At 40.8% G+C, this 20,475-nt stretch overlaps 1 protein-coding gene across 1 annotated transcript in view; it reads left to right on the forward strand.

The window, feature by feature from the left end:
* Window positions 1-20,475, forward strand: part of Tmed10 (transmembrane emp24-like trafficking protein 10 (yeast)) — a 36,632-nt gene that overhangs the window by 469 nt on the left and 15,688 nt on the right. The window contains exon 2 of the mRNA XM_013017292.1: window positions 19,698-19,809. Coding sequence (XP_012872746.1) covers window positions 19,698-19,809 — 112 coding nt within the window. The remainder of the gene's footprint in view (window positions 1-19,697; window positions 19,810-20,475) is intronic.

Below are 20,475 nucleotides of genomic sequence, written 5' to 3' on the forward strand. Positions count from 1 at the left end.
TCGCACGAAGGCTGCGCGGCGTTGGCGGAAGTGGCCGCCGGCGAGCTCGGGCTGGCCCGCGCACAGAGTGGTTGCCAGACCTGATCGGTCTGACAGCCTGGGGAAATCTGGATGTGGAGGATTTGTAGGAATTGACACGATTGACACCCTAGGGTATCTACAGGGAAATAACGTACCGCAATTGGTAAAATTTATTTTAAAAAACCAAACCAAGCATCTGTTGTGTGCCCCACTTCCTGTGTTGCTTTATCTACATTACCACTTCCTTCATACACTAGCCTAGGAAATTGGCAGGTAAGGCTGGGAATGTGGCTTAATGGTCGAGTGCTTGCCTAGCATTCATAAAGCCCTGGGTTCGATTCCTCCGTACCACATACACAGAAAAAGCCAGAAGTGGCGCTGTGGCTCAAGTGGTAGAGCACTAGCCCTGAGGTCAGGGACCGTGGCCAGGATCCGAGTTCAAGCCCCAAGACTTGCACAAAAAAAAAAAAAAAAGAGGTAGATAGGTAATTCCTCCATTTGACAAGTTGGAAACAAGCTCAGATAGAGTAAACTGGTAAATGTTAACAGATGGAATTGTCGATGGAACCATACTGTAACTATTCTTTTATGTGTAATTGGTGATATTGATTAAAGTCCACCATTGCTTACAAAATGATCTTAGTTTCCAGTCCTTTCACTGACTTAAATCATAGTGTGAACTTGACTAAATCTAAGCCCAACTATTAGATGGCGACTGCTAATTCCCATAATGCTGTTTTGTCTTTTTCACTAGACTGTTAGTATCCTGAGTGCAGGAATTACTTTCCTATTCATGTTTTACTGCCTGGCTTCTGGTAAGCACAAGTAAGCACTGAGCAAAACTAGGACCATAGTGATTTTTTTTTTTTTTTTTTGCCAGTCCTGAGGCTTGAATTCAGGGCCTGGGCACTGTCCCTAACCTTTCTTTTGCTCAAGGCTGGCACTCTATCACTTGAGCCACAGCACCACTTCTGGCTTTTTCTGTTTAAGGAATCGAACCCAGGGCTTCATGCATGCTAGGCAAGCACTCTACCATTATGCCACATTCTAAGCCCTATTAATTAGTTGATGCCTTCTTTCACTATGCCCAGGTTAGTACCACTGATCAAGTGTTTGTTTTCTCATTTCTTGATGTAGTTTCCAACTGAGTCTAAGGCTATTGGAAAGACCTTATCAAGCATTTTACATGCTGGCATTTCACTCTCTCCCAGTTACTCTTCCATGTCTGTTTTCTTCTAAACCAGTTTAATGGACTACTGGGATCCTAGACCCAAATTCAAAGTCAAGAACAAGAACTAATGGACCAGATAAGCAGTGATGATGAATGGGAGTGGTAGAGAATTAATTTGGAATGTCCATTTCTTTTTTTTTTTATAAACAAAACAAAACAGGGTCCTACTGTGTGTTACAAGCTGGTCTGAAATTGGTTATATATCCCAGATTGGCATGGACTTCACCATTGGAAAGTTTTAGCTTTCCAAGTGCTGGGATAGCAGCCAGGTGCCATCATGCCCAGTAGTACTCAAACTCTTAAGGAGACCTGTCATGCAAGCACATAGACCCCCCCCTTTTTTTTTTTTGGTCAGTCATGGGGCTTGAATTCAGTGCCTGGGTCCTGTCTTTGTACTCTTTTGTTCAAGGCTAGTGCTCTAGCAGCTGAGCCACAGTTCCACTTCTGGCTTTTTGATGGTTAATTGGGATATGAGTTTCACAGACTTTTCTTCCCAGAATGGCTTTGAATCTCTATCCTCAGATCATAGCCTCCTCAGTAGCTAGGATTAGGATTATAGGCGTGAGCCACCAGTGTCTGGATTTTTTTTTTTTTTTTTGCCAGTCCTGGGGCTTGAACTCAGGGCCTGGGCAATGTCCCTGAGCTACTTTTGCTCAAGGCTAGCCCTCTGCCACTTGAGCCTTATCGCCACTTCTGGCTTTTGCTGTTTATGTGGAATGGATACCCGGACTTCATGCATACTAGGCAAGTACTCTATCACTGAGTCACATTCCCAACCCCTTGTTCTTTGTTTTTAAGAGACAGGGTCTGGGCAGGGTCATCAGGTTGGCTTCCAGCAGTTTCTCAGTAACTGGGACTACAGATGTGAACCACTGGGCCTGACTTGTATCTTGTATTCCTTATTTATCTTTATATATTCATCAGCTCTTAATATGTAGTGGTAAGTATCTCTAAGGTCTCTTTACTCTAGAGCAGTCCATTCTTTTTTTTTTTTTTTTGGTCAGTTGTGTGGCCTGAACTCTGGGCTTGGGACTGTCCCTCAGCTCTTCAGCTCAAGGTTAGTGCTCTACCACTTGAGCCACGGCGCCACTTCTGGCTTTTTCTGCTTATGTGGTGCTGAGGAATCAAACCCAGGGTCACCTTCCCAGCCCCAAGAGCAATCCATTCTTATGGCTTCCTTTTTAATGCTTGCAATTGTTTGTTGTAATCGATTGCCTTTGAAGGACACCCTACATTTTAGATTTATTTTGTTTTAGAGTACTTCAAGTTGGTTAGAGTACTTCACATGACATCAGGATAGGAACACATAGTACTTTTTGTGACTCTTAGTGCTACTAAAATTGATCAGTGAGTTTAACTGTATATTAGGGTTGTATTGTTAAAAGTAATGAATTACCACAAACAGTGGCTTATAGACTTTTAGAGTTCTAGAGGTCATAAGTCCTAAAATCAAGATATCACATGGGCTGTGTTCCTTGCTTTGTCTAGCTTCTGTAATTATCTAAATTCTTGATTCTTGGCTAATGATTTCCTCCATCTTCGAAATCAGTGGCATACTGTCAAATCTGTTTTCCCTTTTTCTGTCCCTCCATCCCTCCCTTTTTGTTAAGGAAATACTGACTTTTGCCTCCCTTTTTCCCTTTTATATGCACTCTTACCTTATTCCCCCCTAAGACCCTTAATCAAACCTTTAAAATCCCTTTTGCAGTTAAACATTAGCCAGTTTGGGAGGATTCAACTGTGGATTTCTTGGTGATGGGTCTTGTCTGCTCAGGTGGAAACAACCTAAAGCAACCTCCATTGTAGTTTCCCATTAAGCTTTCACTTAAACATTGCCTAATGACTTTTGAATGAATTCATTAATCTTGTGAAAAGATGACTTTCTTTGTTGTTGGTGGTGGTGGTGATGGTCATGGGGCTTGGGCCTGGGCACTGTCCCTCAGCTCTTCCGCTCAAGGTAAGCACTCTACTATGTTAGCCACAGCGCCACTCCCAGTTTTCTGGTGGTTTATTGAAGATAAGAGTCTCACGAATTTTCCTGCTTGGGCTGGCTTGGAACCGTGATCCTCAGATCTCCGCTTCCTTAGTAGCTAGGATTACAGGCATGAGCCACCAGCACCCAGCTTAAAAGATGACTTTCTAATGTAGTTATTCCATATTTAATAACTAGAATTATTCTTAAATTTATGAGGATTATTTAATGATTAGATAAAGTTTTAAAGAATACCATGTAATTCTTAAAAAAAAAAAATGCAACCGGACACTAGTGTCTCATGCTTATAATCGTACCTACCTAGGAGGCTGAGATCTGAGGATTGAGGTTGGAAGCCAGCCCAAGCAGGAAAATCAGAGAGACTCATCTCCAATTAACCACCAGAAAATCAGAAGTGGAGCTGCGGCTCAAAGTGGTAGAGAGCTAGCCTTGAGCAAAAGAGTTCAGGGACAGCGCCCAGGCCCTAAGTTCAAGCCCCACAACCAACAAGAAAACACACACACACAAAAGAAAAGAGGGGGCTGGGAAGGTGGCTCAGTGGTAGAGCGTTTGCTTTGCATGCATGAGGCCCTGGGTTCGATTCCTCAGTACCACGTAAGCAAAAAGAAAAAAGCCAGAATTGGTGCTGTGGCTCAAGTGGTAGAGTGCTAGCCTTGAGCTGAAGAGCTGAGGGACAGCGTCCAGGCCCAGAGTTCAGGCCCCGAGACCGGACCTCCCTCCCAAAAGAAAAGAAAAGCAATTAAGGGCTGGATGTGTGACTCTAGTCATATATCTAGTCTAGCCAGTATATGGCCCTGAGTTCAAAGCCCAGTACAGCCAAAGGAAAAAAGGTGGGGGGCAGTAGCTCTACTAATTCTGGCATATTTAATATAGAATCTATTAAAAAGAAAAAAGTCCGCTGGGTACTGGTGGCTCACTCCTGTAATCCTAGCTACTTAGGAGGCTAGGATCTGAGGATCACGGTTCAAAGCCAGCCTGTGCAGGAAAGTCTATGAGACTCTTATCTCCAGTTAACCACCAGAGACTCATCTCCAATTAACCACCAGAAAACTGGAAGCATCACTATGGCTCAAGTGGTAGAACACTAGTCTTGAGCTGAAGAGCTCAGGGACAGCATGCAGGCCCAGAGTTCAAGCCACAGGACTGATAAAGGAAAAAGAAAGAAAGAATAGTGCCAGGCTCTGGTGGTTCATGCCTATAATCCTAGCTACTTAGGAGGCTGAGATTTGAGGATCATGATTCCTGGCAAGGAAAATCCATGAGACTATTACCTCCAATTAATCACCAGAAAACCAGAAGTGGCATTGTAGTTCAAGTGGTAGAGCGCTAGTCTTAAGCTGAAGAGCTGAGGGACAGCTCCAGGCCCAAAGTTCAAGCCCCATGACCAATGGGAAAAAAAAGAAAAAAGTAAGCCATAGGGGAGAAAACAAGGGAAGAAAAATTATTCAAAAAGAAATGTATTTGGGGCTGGGAAGTAGCTCAGTGGTAGAGTGCTTGCCTTGCATGCCTGAGGCCCTGGGTTCGATTCCTCAGCACCACATAAGCAAAAAGAAAAAAAGCCAAAAGTGACGCTGTGGCTCAAGTGTAAGAGTGCTAGCCTTGAGCTGAAGAGCTGAGGGACAGTGCCCAGTCCCAGAGTTCAGGCCCCACGACCGGACCCCCACCCCAAAAAAAAAAGAAAGGAAGGAAATGTATTCAATATCTGACTTATCTAACTGTAATCCCTTTGTATATCACCTCTATAATAACACTTATGTAACTGTAACCCCTTTGTACATCACCTCTATAATAACAGTAAAATTTTTTAAAAAGTAAGTCATAGTATACTTATTTTAAAAATAGTCTTACTGGGTGCTAGTGGCTCATGCCTGTAATCCTGGCTACTCAGGAGGCTGAGATCTGAGGATTGCTGTTCAGAGCCAACCCAGACAGGAAAGTCCCTGAGACTGGAGACTCTTATCTAATAAACCACCAAAAAACCAGAAGTGGTGCTGTGGCTCAAGTGGTAGAGTGCTTACTTTGTTTGAGCTGAAGAGCTGAGAGACAGTGCCCAGGCTCAGAGTTCAAGCCCTATGACCAACCCAAAAAAAAAAAAAAAAAGGTCTCATTGTATATTCAAACAAAGTCATGTCTGTGTATATATGTAGGGGAAAAAAGTTTTGGTGGGTAGCACTGAACTTACTAGTAACTCTTTCTGGGGAATAGAATTAGAGATGAGAAAGGCAGGGGGTTTTCAAACCATAGAGAAACATTAAATTTTTTAAAATTGTCTGGGAAGGTGGCTCCGTGGTAGAGCGCTTGCCTTGCATGCATGAGGCCCTGGGTTTGATTCCTTAGCACCACATAAGCAAAAAGAAAAAAGCCAGAAGTGGCGCTGTGGCTCAAGTGGTAGAGCACTAGCCTTGAGCTGAAGAGCTGAGGGACAGCGCCCAGGCCCAGAGTTCAGGCCCACAACTGGACCCAAAAATAAATAAATAATTTTTAAAATTAAGACAAACAGGATATTACTAAACAGCTCCGGGTAGGCTGTAGTTTGCAATCTTTCTGCTTCATCTTCTTGAGTACTGGAATTACCGGTCTGTACCTCTGAACCTGGCCAAAAAAAAATTTACCTTTTTTAATGAGCATTTATTTTGAAATTAGGCAAAAGACCATTGTCAGCATAGCTAGAAAAATACAATAGTATGTATCCTCCTTCTTTTCCCTTATCAGAGCTTGAACTCAGGGCTAGGCAGGCACTATACCACTTGAGACAGAATCCCCAGTATTTTTTACTTTCAACTCAGGGCATTGCATCTTTCTGATAACTTATGAAGATCTAAGTTTCTAGGAAGTGGGACTAATGTGTAAAGGTCACTTAGAGGGGTACAGTAACTTTCCTACTGGTTTTTGTACTGGCTGATGCTTGATCTAAGCCATTGCTCCCATATTCATATGCAGCTGACAGCCTCGACAGAAGAGCCCTCTGTGAAATGAGCCAGCTGGCCTCAGACCAGAATTTGGGCTTCCAAACAAGCCTAAGACTTGAGGGAGGTTGATGTCATCTGCTTTATCCTGTGCCCCCAACCTCATTGTTCAGTAAAACATGTGGGAAATCAAGAGACTAGTTGTGAAGAAAGAACAAGGCTTTGTTTGTGCCTAAAAGGGTCATGCTGGAGGTTTTACCGTAAATAACTTTGGAACTGTATGAAAAAAAACATTTGATCTGGCTTCACCCCCGCAGTAGTATTGTTAGGACATTCTCATTCCCTCCCCCCATTCTCCCCTTTCCTTCTCTCCATCCCCACCCCCTCCAGTGAAGAGTGACGTAGTGCCTATGTTAAGTTAATGTAGCAAATGCTGATCGAAGCAGGAAGAGAACATCTATCCATTATCTTACCAGTGCCTGGAAATTTTCCATTTCTCGTTTTCAACACTTCTATCAAAAAACAAAACAAACAAAAAACCAGGCACCTTGTTCAACTAAAAGGAAATACCTACTATGAAGTATATTGTATCCTTTCAGCTTTTAAGTCTTGGTTCTGCTCAAGGGTTTGCCTGTCTGTCTGTCTCTCTCTGTCTCTCTCTCTATCTGTCTCTGTCTGTCTCTCTTCCTCTCTTCTCCCCTTCTTCCTTTCCTTCTCTTCCCTGCCCTTCCATCTCTCTCCCTCCTTCTCTTTCTCCTTCTCCCTTCTTCCCCCTCTGCCTCTCCCTGTCTCCTGTCCTCCCTCTCTCCCCCTCTCTCTCTATGCAGTAACCATTTGGGCACCAATCATCCTTGGGTTTGGTCAACACAGCCTATTTTACCTAGTCTATTAGTACTGGTAGGATAGAAGTATGGTTATTTAGTTAAGTGTTTACAGAGTTCTGTTGTTGTCACTAACAATCATAATAGTAACTTTTACTGAGTGCTTGTTACGTGAAAGGCACCTCTGGAAGGATGTACAACTATCGTCCTTATTTTGCAAATGAGGCACAGAGTGATTAAGGAACATGGTTTTAAGAGTTACAGGCTTTTCGCCTAGTGTCATAGCTGTGATTTGAGCAGATCAGAATCAGACTCTATAACTTTCTACTTTTTTTTTTTAATAGAGCTGATTTTTACTGGTCATGAAACTCATATGATATTTAGAAAACAAAAAGGGAGCAAAAGTTAATTATCGATAACTTTGCATAAGCAGGCAGAGGCCAGCTAACAGGAAAGGGGTCCACGCTATGGGTGCTGAGTTGGGACTCTTTGGAAGCCATGAAGTGATCATCCATCACACGTGCCCCACAGTCTTACAGTCTTGAAGTAACGGCTGGTGAAAACACCGAACTTGGCCGTGCCAGCATCAACATAGGGAGGATTTCTTGGGCAGCCAGGTGCCATGTGGTAGAGAGCCACAATGCTGTTTGTGGACGCTGTGTTCACAGTTCCATCCGTAGAAAGACGGGGGAGGCAGGCACAGAAGGACCCCAGGATGCACCTACTGCCATTGAGACAACAGGTTTTGTTAAGTTTCTTACTATCCTGAATTTCCATGGATGGCACAGGCTTAAAGGACTGAGCCGGAACTGTGAGTCCCTCCTGGGACCGAATGTTGTCATCTCTGAAAGCCAGGTGTCTCTCAGATGGAAATGCAAGTTCACCAAGGCTCAACCGAACAACTAATCCCATTCAAAGGAGTTGGAAACGGCCATCATAAAAATCACACTGAAAGAGAACTTCACCATCTTCTCCAAACCCAGAGTCACCGCTCCTTAGAAATTCAAGAGAGAGGACGGGAATAAAAATTGCTCACTCTGCCTTTCATTCATAGAATCACAGCCAAAACACCTCAAGGAAAATATTAATTTTCCTGAAGTGGAAAAAAAAAGCAATTTCAAAAGGATGATCAATCCGGAGGAGAGGAATCGTTTGGTCCCAGAGGGTTTTTTCACTTTCTACTTTTAACTATTATGCTGTACTATCTCTCAGAAAGAAGGCTGGGTGTTTCTGTTTAGTTCATTTTTATTTTGTATTAGAGCTTCTGTTCAGGAACTACAAGGTTGGAGTACCACAGAATGATCATAACCTGAAGAAGATACAGTGCAGGTAGGAGCCATTTTAAAGGAAATTGCATCCTCACATTTCAAGCAAGGAAACCAAAGCTACAAGCTGATTGACCTCTGCCCTTCCCAGAAAGACATTTTGTTTTTTCTTTTTTCTTAGGAAAAGGAATTGAATCCAGGGCCTTGTGCAGTCTAGGCTGTATTTGAGCCATGTCCCTAGCCCTGTTTTTCATTTTTTAAATGAATCAAGGGGGAAATACTCTTGGATTGTTAGGGTATAGGGCTGACCTTGGCAAATACAAGCATTGTGTTACTGTGCTAATAGGAAAACAGACTTGTCACCTCACCTGTGGGTTGCATGTCATCTTACATGAGTAAGTGTAGACTTGTGATAAACTATTTGCATATACCTCAAAAAATATGTGGTACCCATTGGCTACCTGAGAGGCTGAGAATGGGAGGACTCTGGATTGCAGCCAGCGCAGGCAGAAAAGTTCACAAGACTCCTTCTCAACCTGTAGCTGGGTGCAGTGGCACAGCTATCCTAAGCTGCCTGGGAACCTGAGATGGGGAAGACTTCAATGCCAGCCAGCCTGGCAGAAAAGTCTTGAAGGCTTTGTCTCCATGGAGGAAAGGTGTACCCAGTGGTGTGTACCTGTGATCCCAGTAATGAAGAGAAGCCTAAAGTAGGGGCTGAAGCTCAGGCAAGTGACTGGGAGGGAAGCAAGACCTACCCTAGAAAATATGAACAGGGCTAGGGATGTGGTTCATCTGTAGTTTACCAACCTAGAAAGCTTGATGTCCTTTTTTTAAACTCCATTATCACCGCACATACCCACATCCCTCTCCACACACAAACACACACAGAGAGTGAAAGTGCTTGCTTACTGGGCTCTAGGATTACATTTGAGAATCTGGAGATGTATGTGTATTTGACTTTTTTTTTTTTTAGAAGTTTGAAATTGACGAAAAAATAGTGAAGGAAATACTTCACACCTAGAATCCCGTGTTGTAAAGATAGTGGATAGTACACCTATCATAGTGATCAAGCCAATGGGGATATATTATTACTAATCCAAGTCCATTTATCTTGTGAGGGGTGTGTGTGTGGTGTGTGGTGTGTGTGTGTGTGTGTGTGTGTGTGTGTGTGTGTGTGTGTGTGTGTGTGTTAGTGCTTGAACTCAGGGTCTAGGCACTGTTGGCCTTGGTTTTGTCTCTCAAGGCTGGTGCTCTACCACTTGACCCAGGACTCTACTTTCTGTATTTTGCTGGTTAATTTTAGGTAAGAGTCTCACAAACTTTGTCTGCCCAAGCTGGCTTTGAACTGCAAACCTCCTGTCTCAGCCTCCTGAGTAACTAGCTAGAATTAGAGGTGTGAGATACTAGCACTTGGCTCTTTGATTTTGTTTGTTTGTTTTTGTGTTTGTTGAGAAGGGGGTCTCAAGATGTATCCCATGCCTAGGTTGGCCTTACAAGTTTGATACTCCTGCCTTGGACTTCTGAGTAATTGGGATTACAGGTGTGAACCACCATACCTCACTAGACCCATCCTTGGACCAGATTTTTTTTTTTTCATGTAATACCTCCTTTCTGTTCCAGGATCCCAACCTGGATATATTACATTTTAGTTATCTGTACTTGTGTTCCCTTAGTTTATGCCAGTTTCTCTTCCTTGTTTTGAGTATCTTTATCAATTTGAGAGGTACTGGTACAGTGTTTGTGGGCTGACTCTAATGGTATTCTCATTGTATGGTAGATCTGTGGATTTGGGCAAAGACCACAGAGGTCAGATGTCATTTTCATCAACATCTTTAGTCAGACTAGTTGAAAATGATGACTTTCCTAATAAATTATTGTTCATGTTCCAGGAAAATTGTCCCTGAGATAAATTGGTTAGCTTTCATCAGAAAACAAATGATGTGTAACCTAGTTTATTTCTCTTTTTAAAATCTTGGCTTCCAGAAAACTTGAGCCAGATTTATTATGCAAATCTCATTTGTTCACTTCAGGCTCTTAAAACACCTATTTGTTTCTTCCTCCTGGTGACCTCCATTCTGTTTTACTCCTAATTGTTTTTATTGATCTAAACTAATTAAAGTTCTTTTTCATTGGGCAGGCTATTATCTTGAATGTTTGGTAAAGGAATTGGGCAGGCTTGAGAAGCAGGATCTCAAGAACCTTCTTCCAGTCAGTTCTCACCATGGTTCAAGAAAATATAATTCTGAGTGGGTTTACTTTCCTAGTGATCTCTTTCCCATATTTGACAATTTCAGTGTGAGCATTCACATTTTCTTTACATCACCTACTCTGTATATGCAATTAGTACCTTTTCCATTGCTTTTTATTTTAAGGTATGGACTTTGGTTTGCTTTTTTTGAGATGTTATCTAGAAACTTTTCTTTTTTTCTTATCTTTTTTTTTTTTGGTGGGTTGTGGGGTTTGAACACACGCCAAAGGCTAGTGCTCTACCACTTAAGCCACAGCACCACTTCTGGTTTCCTGGAGGTAAGATTCTCACAGACTTTCCAGTCTGGGCTGGCTTTGAACTGTGATCCTCAGATCTCAGCCTCCTAAGTAGCTAGGATTACAGGTGGGAGCCACTGGCACCTGGCAAAACAAATTTTTATTACTTCCCATTCTTTGATGTCCTATTTTAAACTTGATACTACCTTTGTTTAAATAATTTTACATTAAGTAATATATAGATTTTAATTGTTAAAAAAATGCTTTGAGGACTTGCTATTATAATGTAGGGAAAGCAACAGCTGTTTAGCATGTAGCCAAAATAATTTATTTTGAGGTCCGAGGGTCAAACTCAGGGACTGTACATGCTGTTAAGTTCCACCACTGAACTACATTACCAACCCTTTATTAGAAGTGTGTCTGTGTGTCTGAGGCTTAGGCGCTGTCTCTATGGGTTTTTTTGCTCAAGGCTAGCACTCTACCCTTTGAACTACAGCTCCATTTCTGGCTTTTTGCTGGTTAATTGGAGATAAAAGTCTGAGGGACTTTCCTGACTGGTCTGGCTTTGAACCAAGATTCTCAGATCTCAGCCTCCTGAGTAGCTAGGATTATAGGCTTGTGCTACTGGTAACTGGCTTCCTTCATTAGAATTTAAAAAGAAAAAATAAAACCAGATAATCTTTTAATCTCTACTGAGAATATTTTAATTAAAGAAAATTGAAAAGCATCGTTTCTACTGGAGTTTACCAGCTCTGATTAGTCTGTTTCCTATTCCCTATCTTTAGTTATCTATTGGTTTATGTAATGATGTTGGATTTAGGATTTTGCCTTTGTTTTGTTTTTCTACTTAAGAGTTGACAATTTTTCTTTTTTATTAGCATTAGTTAGTTGTAGAAGGGAGGGTTCATTTTTAAAAAAAATATTATTATGTTTTGTGTCTCCACCAGGGTTTGAATTTAGGACCTTGAGCTCGCTCACTCAAGCTTTTTTTCTGGTTATTTGGAGATAGTGTCTGTTTATGTTCTCATTGTATTACAAAATTATTCATTGTCTCAACTTTGTCCCTCTCCTCTTGCCCTCTAAATAGTTCCATGGTGAGAATCATGTTTTATGTCCATATGTATGCATATCTACATTGGTATCTATACATATGCACCTGTCCGTGAATATGTATATCTTTAGGTAGGTCTAGCTTCCACAGATGGGGAAAGACTTGGCTTATCTCATTTAACATGTTGTTCTCCAAATCTGTCCATGACTTCATTTTTCATTATGGCTATGTAATATTCTGTGGTATATGTACCTTATCTTTATCCATTCCATCTGTTATTGGCCCTCGCTGATTCTACTGTTTGTCTATTTTGAACAGTGCCACAATAAACTTAGTTATGCAGGGGGCTTCCCCCACCCCCTGCCCCACCGCATTTCGCCAGGCTTGGAGCTTGGGTACTGTCCTTGAGCTTCTTTTTGCTCAAGGCTAGTGTTTTACCACTTGAGCCACAGTGCCACTTCAAAGACATTTTCTGAGTAGTTTATTGGAGATAACAGTCTCACTGACTTGTTTTTTGTCAGTCATGGGGCTTGAACTCGGCCTGGGCGCTGTCCCTCAGCTCTTCAGCTTAAGGCAAGTACTCTGCCACTTCAGTCACAGTGCTACTTTCAGTTTTCTGGCAGCTTATTAGAGATAAGAGTTTCATGGACTTTCCTGCCCAGACTGGCTTTGAACCAAGATCCTCAAATCTCAGCCTCCTGAGTAGCTAGGATTACAGGCATGAGCCACTGGCACTCTGCACAGGTGTCTTTCTTATATATGCCCCAAAATGGTGTAGCAGGGTCATCGGAGAAGTTATTTTTATATTTTATATTATTATTTATATTATTGATGAACTTCCATACCAATTTCTATAGGGGTTTCATTAAGTTTACATTTCCACCAACAATGTATGAGGGTTCCTTTTACCCCTTACATCCTCACCAGCATTTGTTGTTTGTTTTCTTGATGGTTGCCATTCTGACTGGGATGAGATGAAATCTTAATGTGACTTTCATTTACACTCCCATTGTGGCTAAGGATGTTGAACTTTTCTTCATGTCCCTTAGCCATTTGCGAACTATTTACTTGCCTGTTTATTTGTTGAATTTTTTTGTTCTTTTGCTTAATTTTTGTGTTCTTTGTATCTTGTGGATATTAATTTTTTACCTTTTGAATAGCTAGTGAATATCTTCTCCAGTTCTGTGGATTATCACTTGGCTCTGGTCATTGATTTTTTGTTGTTGGGGTGGTGGTGGTGGTTTTTTTTGCTTTTTTGTGTGTGTGTGTGTGGTGCAGAAACTCTTTAATTTAGTCCCATTTGTCAATTCCTGCTCCCATCCTCTAAGCACTGTACCTTTGTCTAAAACTTTTGAGTTTCCCCTATATTTTCCAGATTTTAAGTTTCAGGTCTGTCTTCTTTGATTTTTTTGGTAAGTGAAGTCCTGCAACACCCAATTTTCCCAGTACCATTTGTTGAAGAGGCTTTCTTCAGTGTGTTTTTGGCTCCTTTGTAAAAAAATTATTGGCTGCAGCAATGTGGTTTTATTACTAAGTTTTCTATAATGTTTCTTTAGTCTTCAGGTTTTTTTGTGCCAATACCAAGCTGTTTTTGTTACAATGGCTCTGTTGTATTATTTGAATTCTGATATCGTGATACCTCTGTGTTTTGTTTTTAACTCAGAATTGCTTTTGCTATTTGGGGCTTTTTATGCTTCCATATAAATTTGGTTTTTCTATTTCTGTGGCTTTGATGGGTATTGCATTGAATTGATTGTTTTTTGGCAGTATGGCTATTTTCATGAGAGTGATTCTGCTAACCCATGAACATAAAAGGCATTTTCATCTTCTGTTGTCTTCTTTGATTTCTTTCCTTAAGACTTTACAATTTTTTTTGGCTTTTTTTTAAACTACCACAAAAAGCAGAAGTAGTTTGGTTTTATTTTTATTTTTTTAGTGTATTATTTTTTGGGGGGTCCGGTCATGGGCCTGAACTCTGGGCCTGGGCACTGTCCCTCAGCTCTTCAGCTCAAGGCTAGCGCTCTACCACTAGAGCCACAGCGCCACTTCCAGCTTTTTTTTTCTGCTTATGTGGTGCTGAGGAATCGAACCCAGGGCCTCATGCATGCAAGGCAAGCACTCTACCACTGAGCCACCTTCCCAGCCCTGGTTTTAATTTTGTGCTAGTATTTGAGCTTGAACTCAGGGCCTTGCATTTTCCCTTAGCTTTTTCGCTCAGGGTCCACTTCTCATTTTTTGCTCTTTAATTGGAGGTAAGAGTCTTAGGCTTTTCTGCCCAGGCTAGCTTCAAACCTTAATCTTCAGATCTCAGCCTCCTGAGTAAATAGTATTACAGAACCACTGGTACCTGGCAGGACTGTAGTTTTTCTTGTAGAGGTCTTTCACTTCCTTATTTCCAAGTTAATATTTGAGTATTTTATGGTTTTGACGTTACTGTGTATGGACTTTGTTCCTAACTTCTTTATTTTTATTTTTTATTTTTTTGGTCAGTCATGAGGCTTGAACTCTGGGCCTGAGTGTTGTCTCTCAGCTCTTCGGCTCAAGGCTAGTGCTCTACCACTTGAGCCACAGCACCACTTCCAGTTTTCTGGTGGTTTTTATTGGAGATGAGAGTCTCATGGACTTTCCTGTGGCTTTGAACTGTGATCCTCAGATCTCAGCCTCCTGAATTGCTAGAATTACAGGCTCTAACTTCTTCTTATTCTTCTTATTATTATCTTTAAGTACTTGTACAAAGAAGCTCCCATTCTACAAAACAGTATATGAATATAAGGTGTCTGACAACATTGTCACCCATCGCTCCTAACCCATCCTTTCATTTTTTTTTTTAAATTGAGATTAGGTGATTACATAAATCTCACATATTTCACAGTACTGTGGAATAGTGATACTTAAAGTCACAAACACATTTTAACCTTTACAAGGCACATTGTCATTTATACAGTTTGTGAATTCTATGAGCTTTGACAATACAAATTATTTTTTCCACATCAGGTGATGATTACATTTCTTTCCTTTTGCTTAGTCTTGTCTGTTCCTGCTTTCCTTCTCATTCCTCCCTTCCCATCTCTGTCTTTGGGTTGCTTAGTTCTTTTTCTTCTATGTCTGGTGCAGCTGATGAGGCCCTAACTTCTTTCTTAACCTGTTAAAAAATTTCATTATTATAAAGATAATGTACAGAGGGATTACAGTTATATAAGTCAGGTAGAAGTATGTCTCTGTTTGGACTTGTCACCCCTTGGCTTTTACGCTCAATGCTGGTGTTCTACCATTTGAGCCACCCCTGCGGTTGCAGCATTTTGCTGGTTAATCGGAGTCTCATGGATTTATCTGCTTGGGCTGACTTCAAATCTGAGCCTCATAAGTAATTATGATTGTAGATATACACCATTGCCATCTGGCTGATATCTATGACTTTTTCCCATGATATTAATATCTTTTTGTAACTAAATGTCTGTGAGGTTATAGGAACTCGGTAGAAAATATAAAGTTTAGAACAATTTCAACAGTCCAAATGAGCTGGCCCAACCTGGAAATTTAGTTGTCAAGTTGCCTACTTGGATATCCAAATATCCATATAAATATTATCATGCATTATTTCTGGGAGGTAAATTTCATGCTGATAGAAAGCTACAGTGTGAGTCCTTTGCTTGCAACTCAGTTAAGTCTTGTTTCCTAGAATGATCCACTAATAATTTTTCAGCTGACATAAAACAAATGGTTCTTTTGTGATTTCAGTTCCTCTGTACAACTTGGAGAACAGTTCAAGCAAGGTTTGCACCTCCTATCTCTTGGAGGTATGGATTGTTCTAAAGTCATTCCAAAAAATGTGACAAATTTCTTAAATTCATTTTGCCAAGCATTTTTAAATGTCCTAATAAGAATTTATGACCTGTGTTTAAATACCGTTATGATCTAGAGACTGCTTTCTTTAAGATGTAATGTGTGTGTGTTTGTGTGTGTGTGTGTGTGTGCATATGTGCGTACGCATATGTGCGTGTGTGCACGCATGCACGCGTGTGCATGCATCAGTCCTGGGGCTTGAACTCAGAATCAGGATCTGGGTGCTATCTCTGTTTGTGCTCAAGGCTAGCACTCTACCACTTGAGCCACAGCTCCACTCTAGCTTTTTTGATGGTTAATTAGAGCTGAGAGTTTCACAGACTTTGCTGCCTGATCTGGCTTATAATCACAATCTTCATATCTCAACCCTCTGAGTAGCTAGGATTACAGGTATAAACTATTGACCCCAGGCTCTAAAGCTTTTTTTTTTCTTTTTTTTTGGTCCTGGGACTTGAACTCTGGGCCTGGTTGGTGTCCCTGAGCTCTTCAGCTCAAGGCTGGCGCTCTGCCACTTGAGCCACAGCGCCACTTCCAGTTTTCTAGTGGTTAATTGGAGATAAAAGTCTCTTGGACTATCCTGCCCAGGCTGCCTTTGAACCCTGATTCTCAGATCTCAGGCTCCTGAGTAGGATTACAAGTGTGAGTCACCGGCACCTGGCTAAAATTTTTTGAAAGACATGTTTAATGTCTTTGGAGAAAATAAATAAAGAGATTGTAGTTTGTTCTTCTAGGGAATGTGGTTGTTGGGCAAATATAGGCTGAATCCTGTCAAACCTGTTAAATTGTTTGTCCTAGGCTGGTGACCTGGTCACCCTTGCCTGAGCAAGGATATGATGAAACCAGTGATGATGTTCAGTACTTAGTCCCTGTTCTTCTCTACTGGTTTCACATTTTTTTGTTTTGTTTTGTTTCTTTGTTTGCCAGTCCTGGGGCTTGAACTCTGGGCCTGGGTGCTCTGTCCCTGGGTTCCTTTTGCTCAAGGCTAATACTGTACCACTAGAGCCACAGAACTCTGGCTTTTTCTGTGACTGGTTGGAGATAAGAATGTCACAGGCTTTCCTGCCCAGGCTGGCTTCAGACTGCAATGTTCAGATCTCAGCCTCCTGAGTAGATAGGATTACAGGCATAAGCCACTGGTGCCTGGCTCTGGTTTTACTTTAAACAATGTTTAGGAACATGTGATTTCTACTTTCCCCCTAAAAAAATTAAACTAATTCATTGAGCAATTCAGGAAGCTTAATGTTTACCTGAATTTGCCTTGGAGAGGGTCTATGTTGTCTGCAGCTTTATTTATAGGAACCAAACCAAATTAGCTTATAGTATGAAAATCTGTCTTTCCTACAGTTGACTTTTTGAGCTTCCTCTTTGCTCTTATGAGTTGTAATTGCATTTGTGGAGATGGGAGTAGAGAAGTGAGTGCTAGAGTAGGTGAACTGATCTTGTTCTCAGACTTGTTTGCCTTGTTTTAATGTGGGTTATCTAGTTTTCTCCATTAGTCCTTTTTTTATTTTTATGGTCTTTCTCTTAGTTGATTATTCAGAAAAAGTTGTTTTCAGAGCTAAATTTTCCCTTGTAGATTACATAGCTCTCGCAGACTTCAGGGTCTACCTGTGGCTGCCTGCTGATTTCTCAAGGTGAGGATATAGGCTAGACAGTGCTGTGTTTCACTTGGGAGGACTCAGCTCTCTGATTTGCACTGAGCCAAAGGATCCAAAGAGTGTGACTTTCTTGACTTTGGGCATTCCACTTGACATCTTCATGTTTGCCATCTCCTCTACCCTGAATGTTTTTACTCCTATTCTTCCTTTGATTAGGATTCATCCTTCAAGACTCATCATATGTTACTAACCAAGTATTTTCTGACCCTCCATAGCATGGTACCTGTCCATATCTTTAGTAGAGCACTCTTTATTTTGCAGTTAAGCAGTCTTTTCATTTCACTTGGTATAATTTAAATAGAAATTCTATATATTTATATATATATATAAATTCAAAGGAAACAACTTACTGTTTTTATGTGCATTGTGAAATGATTACCAAAATCATGTTGGATTAGCATTTTATTACCTCATACAAACTGCCAATAGAGAAAAGGGAATCCAACCTCACTAATCATCAAGAAAGGATGAATCAAAACCAAAATGAAAGTCCTGTTTTTTTATACCTCTCCTCATGTAGTTATCTAATCTTAGACCCTTTGAAGACAGGAACTGTCTTACTTACTCTTTGGAACCAGTGATCAATAGATCTATATGATTTGGGGGGGGCAGGGGCAGTTGTGGGGCTTGAACTCTGGGCCTGAGCGCTGTCCCTCAGCTCTTCAGCTCAAGGTGAGCATTCTACCACTTGAGCTATGGGGCCACCAACACATCCTTTCAAATTGATCAATGATTATTTTCTTCAGTTATTATGGAACTTTTTTGAAAATTAAATAGGGTTATTACTATTTTTGTCCATACATTTGATGTATGTTGTTGTAGAAAGTAAAAAAAAAAAAAAAAAAGCACAGGCAATTTCACCAGGCACTGGTAGCTAACATCTGTAATCTACTCAGGATACTGTGATCTGAGCTCTCTGTTTGAAAAGAGAAAAGACTGTGAGATTTTTATCTTCAATTAAGCCAGAAGCAAAGTTGTAACTCAAGTGGTAAAGCACCAGCTTAAGTGAAAAAAACAAGTAAGAACATGAAGCCCTAAGTTCACTACTAGCACACACACAAGAACTCATCATTCATAATTAACCACTGTCAGCAAGTATTTATAAATGCATAACTTAAATGTAGTGCTACTCAATTTATTAATTTAAAGTTTCATTTATAAAAGAATTCTATTTTAACAAACAGTATTAGGACATCTGGTTTAACAGAACAAAGCCACTGCTTTTGTGTTTCATATTGCAAAGTAGGTTCCTGTCTTAGATGATGAAATATGCCCCCCCCTAATCTCCTATTCAGGGCTTCATGCTCTTGCTTAGCTTTTTTGCTCAAGGTTGGGTCTCTAAACACTTAAGTCAGATTTCCATTTCTGGCTTTTTACTGGTTAATTGGAAATAAAAATCTCTTGGATTTTTATTTTTATCTCCAAGTTGTCCAGGCTCACTTGGAGCCAGGATCCTAAAATCTCACCCTTCTCAGTAGCTAGGATTACCAGCATGAACTACTGGCACCTAGTGAAATATGCCTTGTTCAGATAGCCATGTACTCTTACCTGGAAATTACCCTGTCACAGCCTGGTATGGATGGCTCACACTTGTAATCTTAGCTACTCAGAAGGTTGAGATCAGAGGATGTAGGTTCAAAGCCAGCCCTGTCAGCATAGTCCCTGAGACTCTCATCTCCAATTAACCACGCCCCCCCCTGCCAAAAAACAAAACAACAACCTACCAAATCTGGAAATTGAGCTATGGCTCAAGTGGTAGAGCACTAGCCTTGAGCTAAAAAACTCAGGGACAGGTGCAAAAAGAAAAGAAAAAAAATACTGTGTCATACCTATGCTTTTGATGTAGCCATTTACTTAAATACTGTGACCCTTCATATATTCTAATAGCCCATTCTTTAGAAAGGAAGCTGTTTAAATTCAAAGGACTAAAGCTAAGCGAAGCAATGAAGCTACAAGGAAGGAATGATCATTTGGAAGTCAAAAATACCTTTTTTAGGACACCTTCCCCCTCTCATCTTGCCTCTATTCTATGTGCCATTAGCAAAATTAATGTAAAGTTTATAGAAATAGACCTGCCATAGAGATGGTCTTCTGTAAGCATGCTCCCTCCCCCCCCCCCCCCCCCCCCGCCACTTTCTGTCCTTACTATCAGGGATCTAAGTCCCTTCTCTATCCCTAGTCTTGACCTAATAAGTGCAAGTAATTGGATAGATCTTTGGCTTAATACTTTTTGGTGTAGGAGCAATAGGTAGGTTGTTTGAATGAGTGAAATTTATTTTTTGAGTTTTATTATCTTCCAGTCCAGTTCCTTTCTTTGGGATGGTTGGAACATAGTCATCCTGCAGAGAGCTGTTGTCTCTTTCCATTTCTATAAGTATTCTACCTTAGTGTTACTTGCTGACTATTATTATTTTTTAATTTTAGATCACAGATTCTGCTGGCCATATTCTGTACTCCAAGGAGGATGCATCCAAGGGAAAGTTTGCCTTTACTACTGAAGACTATGATATGTTTGAAGTGTGTTTTGAGAGCAAGGGTAAGAAATCAAACTATTTCCATGGATTAAGCATCTTATCTAACTCTAGTGCTTCCTGATATAGTCAGATACAGTTTTATTTTGTATTTTTATATATTCTGATATGGACACCTGATACCTTATATCTTTAGAGCATTTTTCAAAAGGTTGTCTAGGTGGAATAAGATGAAGCAAGATGGAGAACTTAGAGCACAGGATATTAAGGACAATTAAAATACTTTGTATGATACTATATTGGTTGATATGTTTATCTAATCTCACATTTGGGATATATACGAAGAAGGAACCTAATGTAAACAATGGAATTTGGAGGATAATGATGTATTTTATCATTTGTAACACTCAGCACTCTGGTAGCAGATGTTGACAATAGCAGAAGCAATGCATGTGTAGGGGGTAAGAAAAAAAATGGGAAATCTCTCTGCCTTCCTCTCAGTTTTGCTGTGATCCTAAAACTGCTCTAATAAAAGTCTTTAAAACAGAAAAGATAATTTTTTTTTTGGGGTCCGGTCGTGGGACCTGAACTCTGGGCCTGGGCACTGTCCCTCAGCTCTTCAGTTCCAGGCTAGTTCTCTACCACTTGAGCCACAGCACCACTTCCGGCTTTTTTCTTTTTGCTTATGTGGTGCTGAGGAATCGAACCCAGGGCCTTGAGCATGCAAGGCA

Source organism: Dipodomys ordii, unplaced genomic scaffold (genome assembly GCF_000151885.1).
Source record: "Dipodomys ordii isolate 6190 unplaced genomic scaffold, Dord_2.0 Scaffold2, whole genome shotgun sequence".
In the NCBI taxonomy this organism is placed as follows: domain Eukaryota; kingdom Metazoa; phylum Chordata; class Mammalia; order Rodentia; family Heteromyidae; genus Dipodomys; species Dipodomys ordii.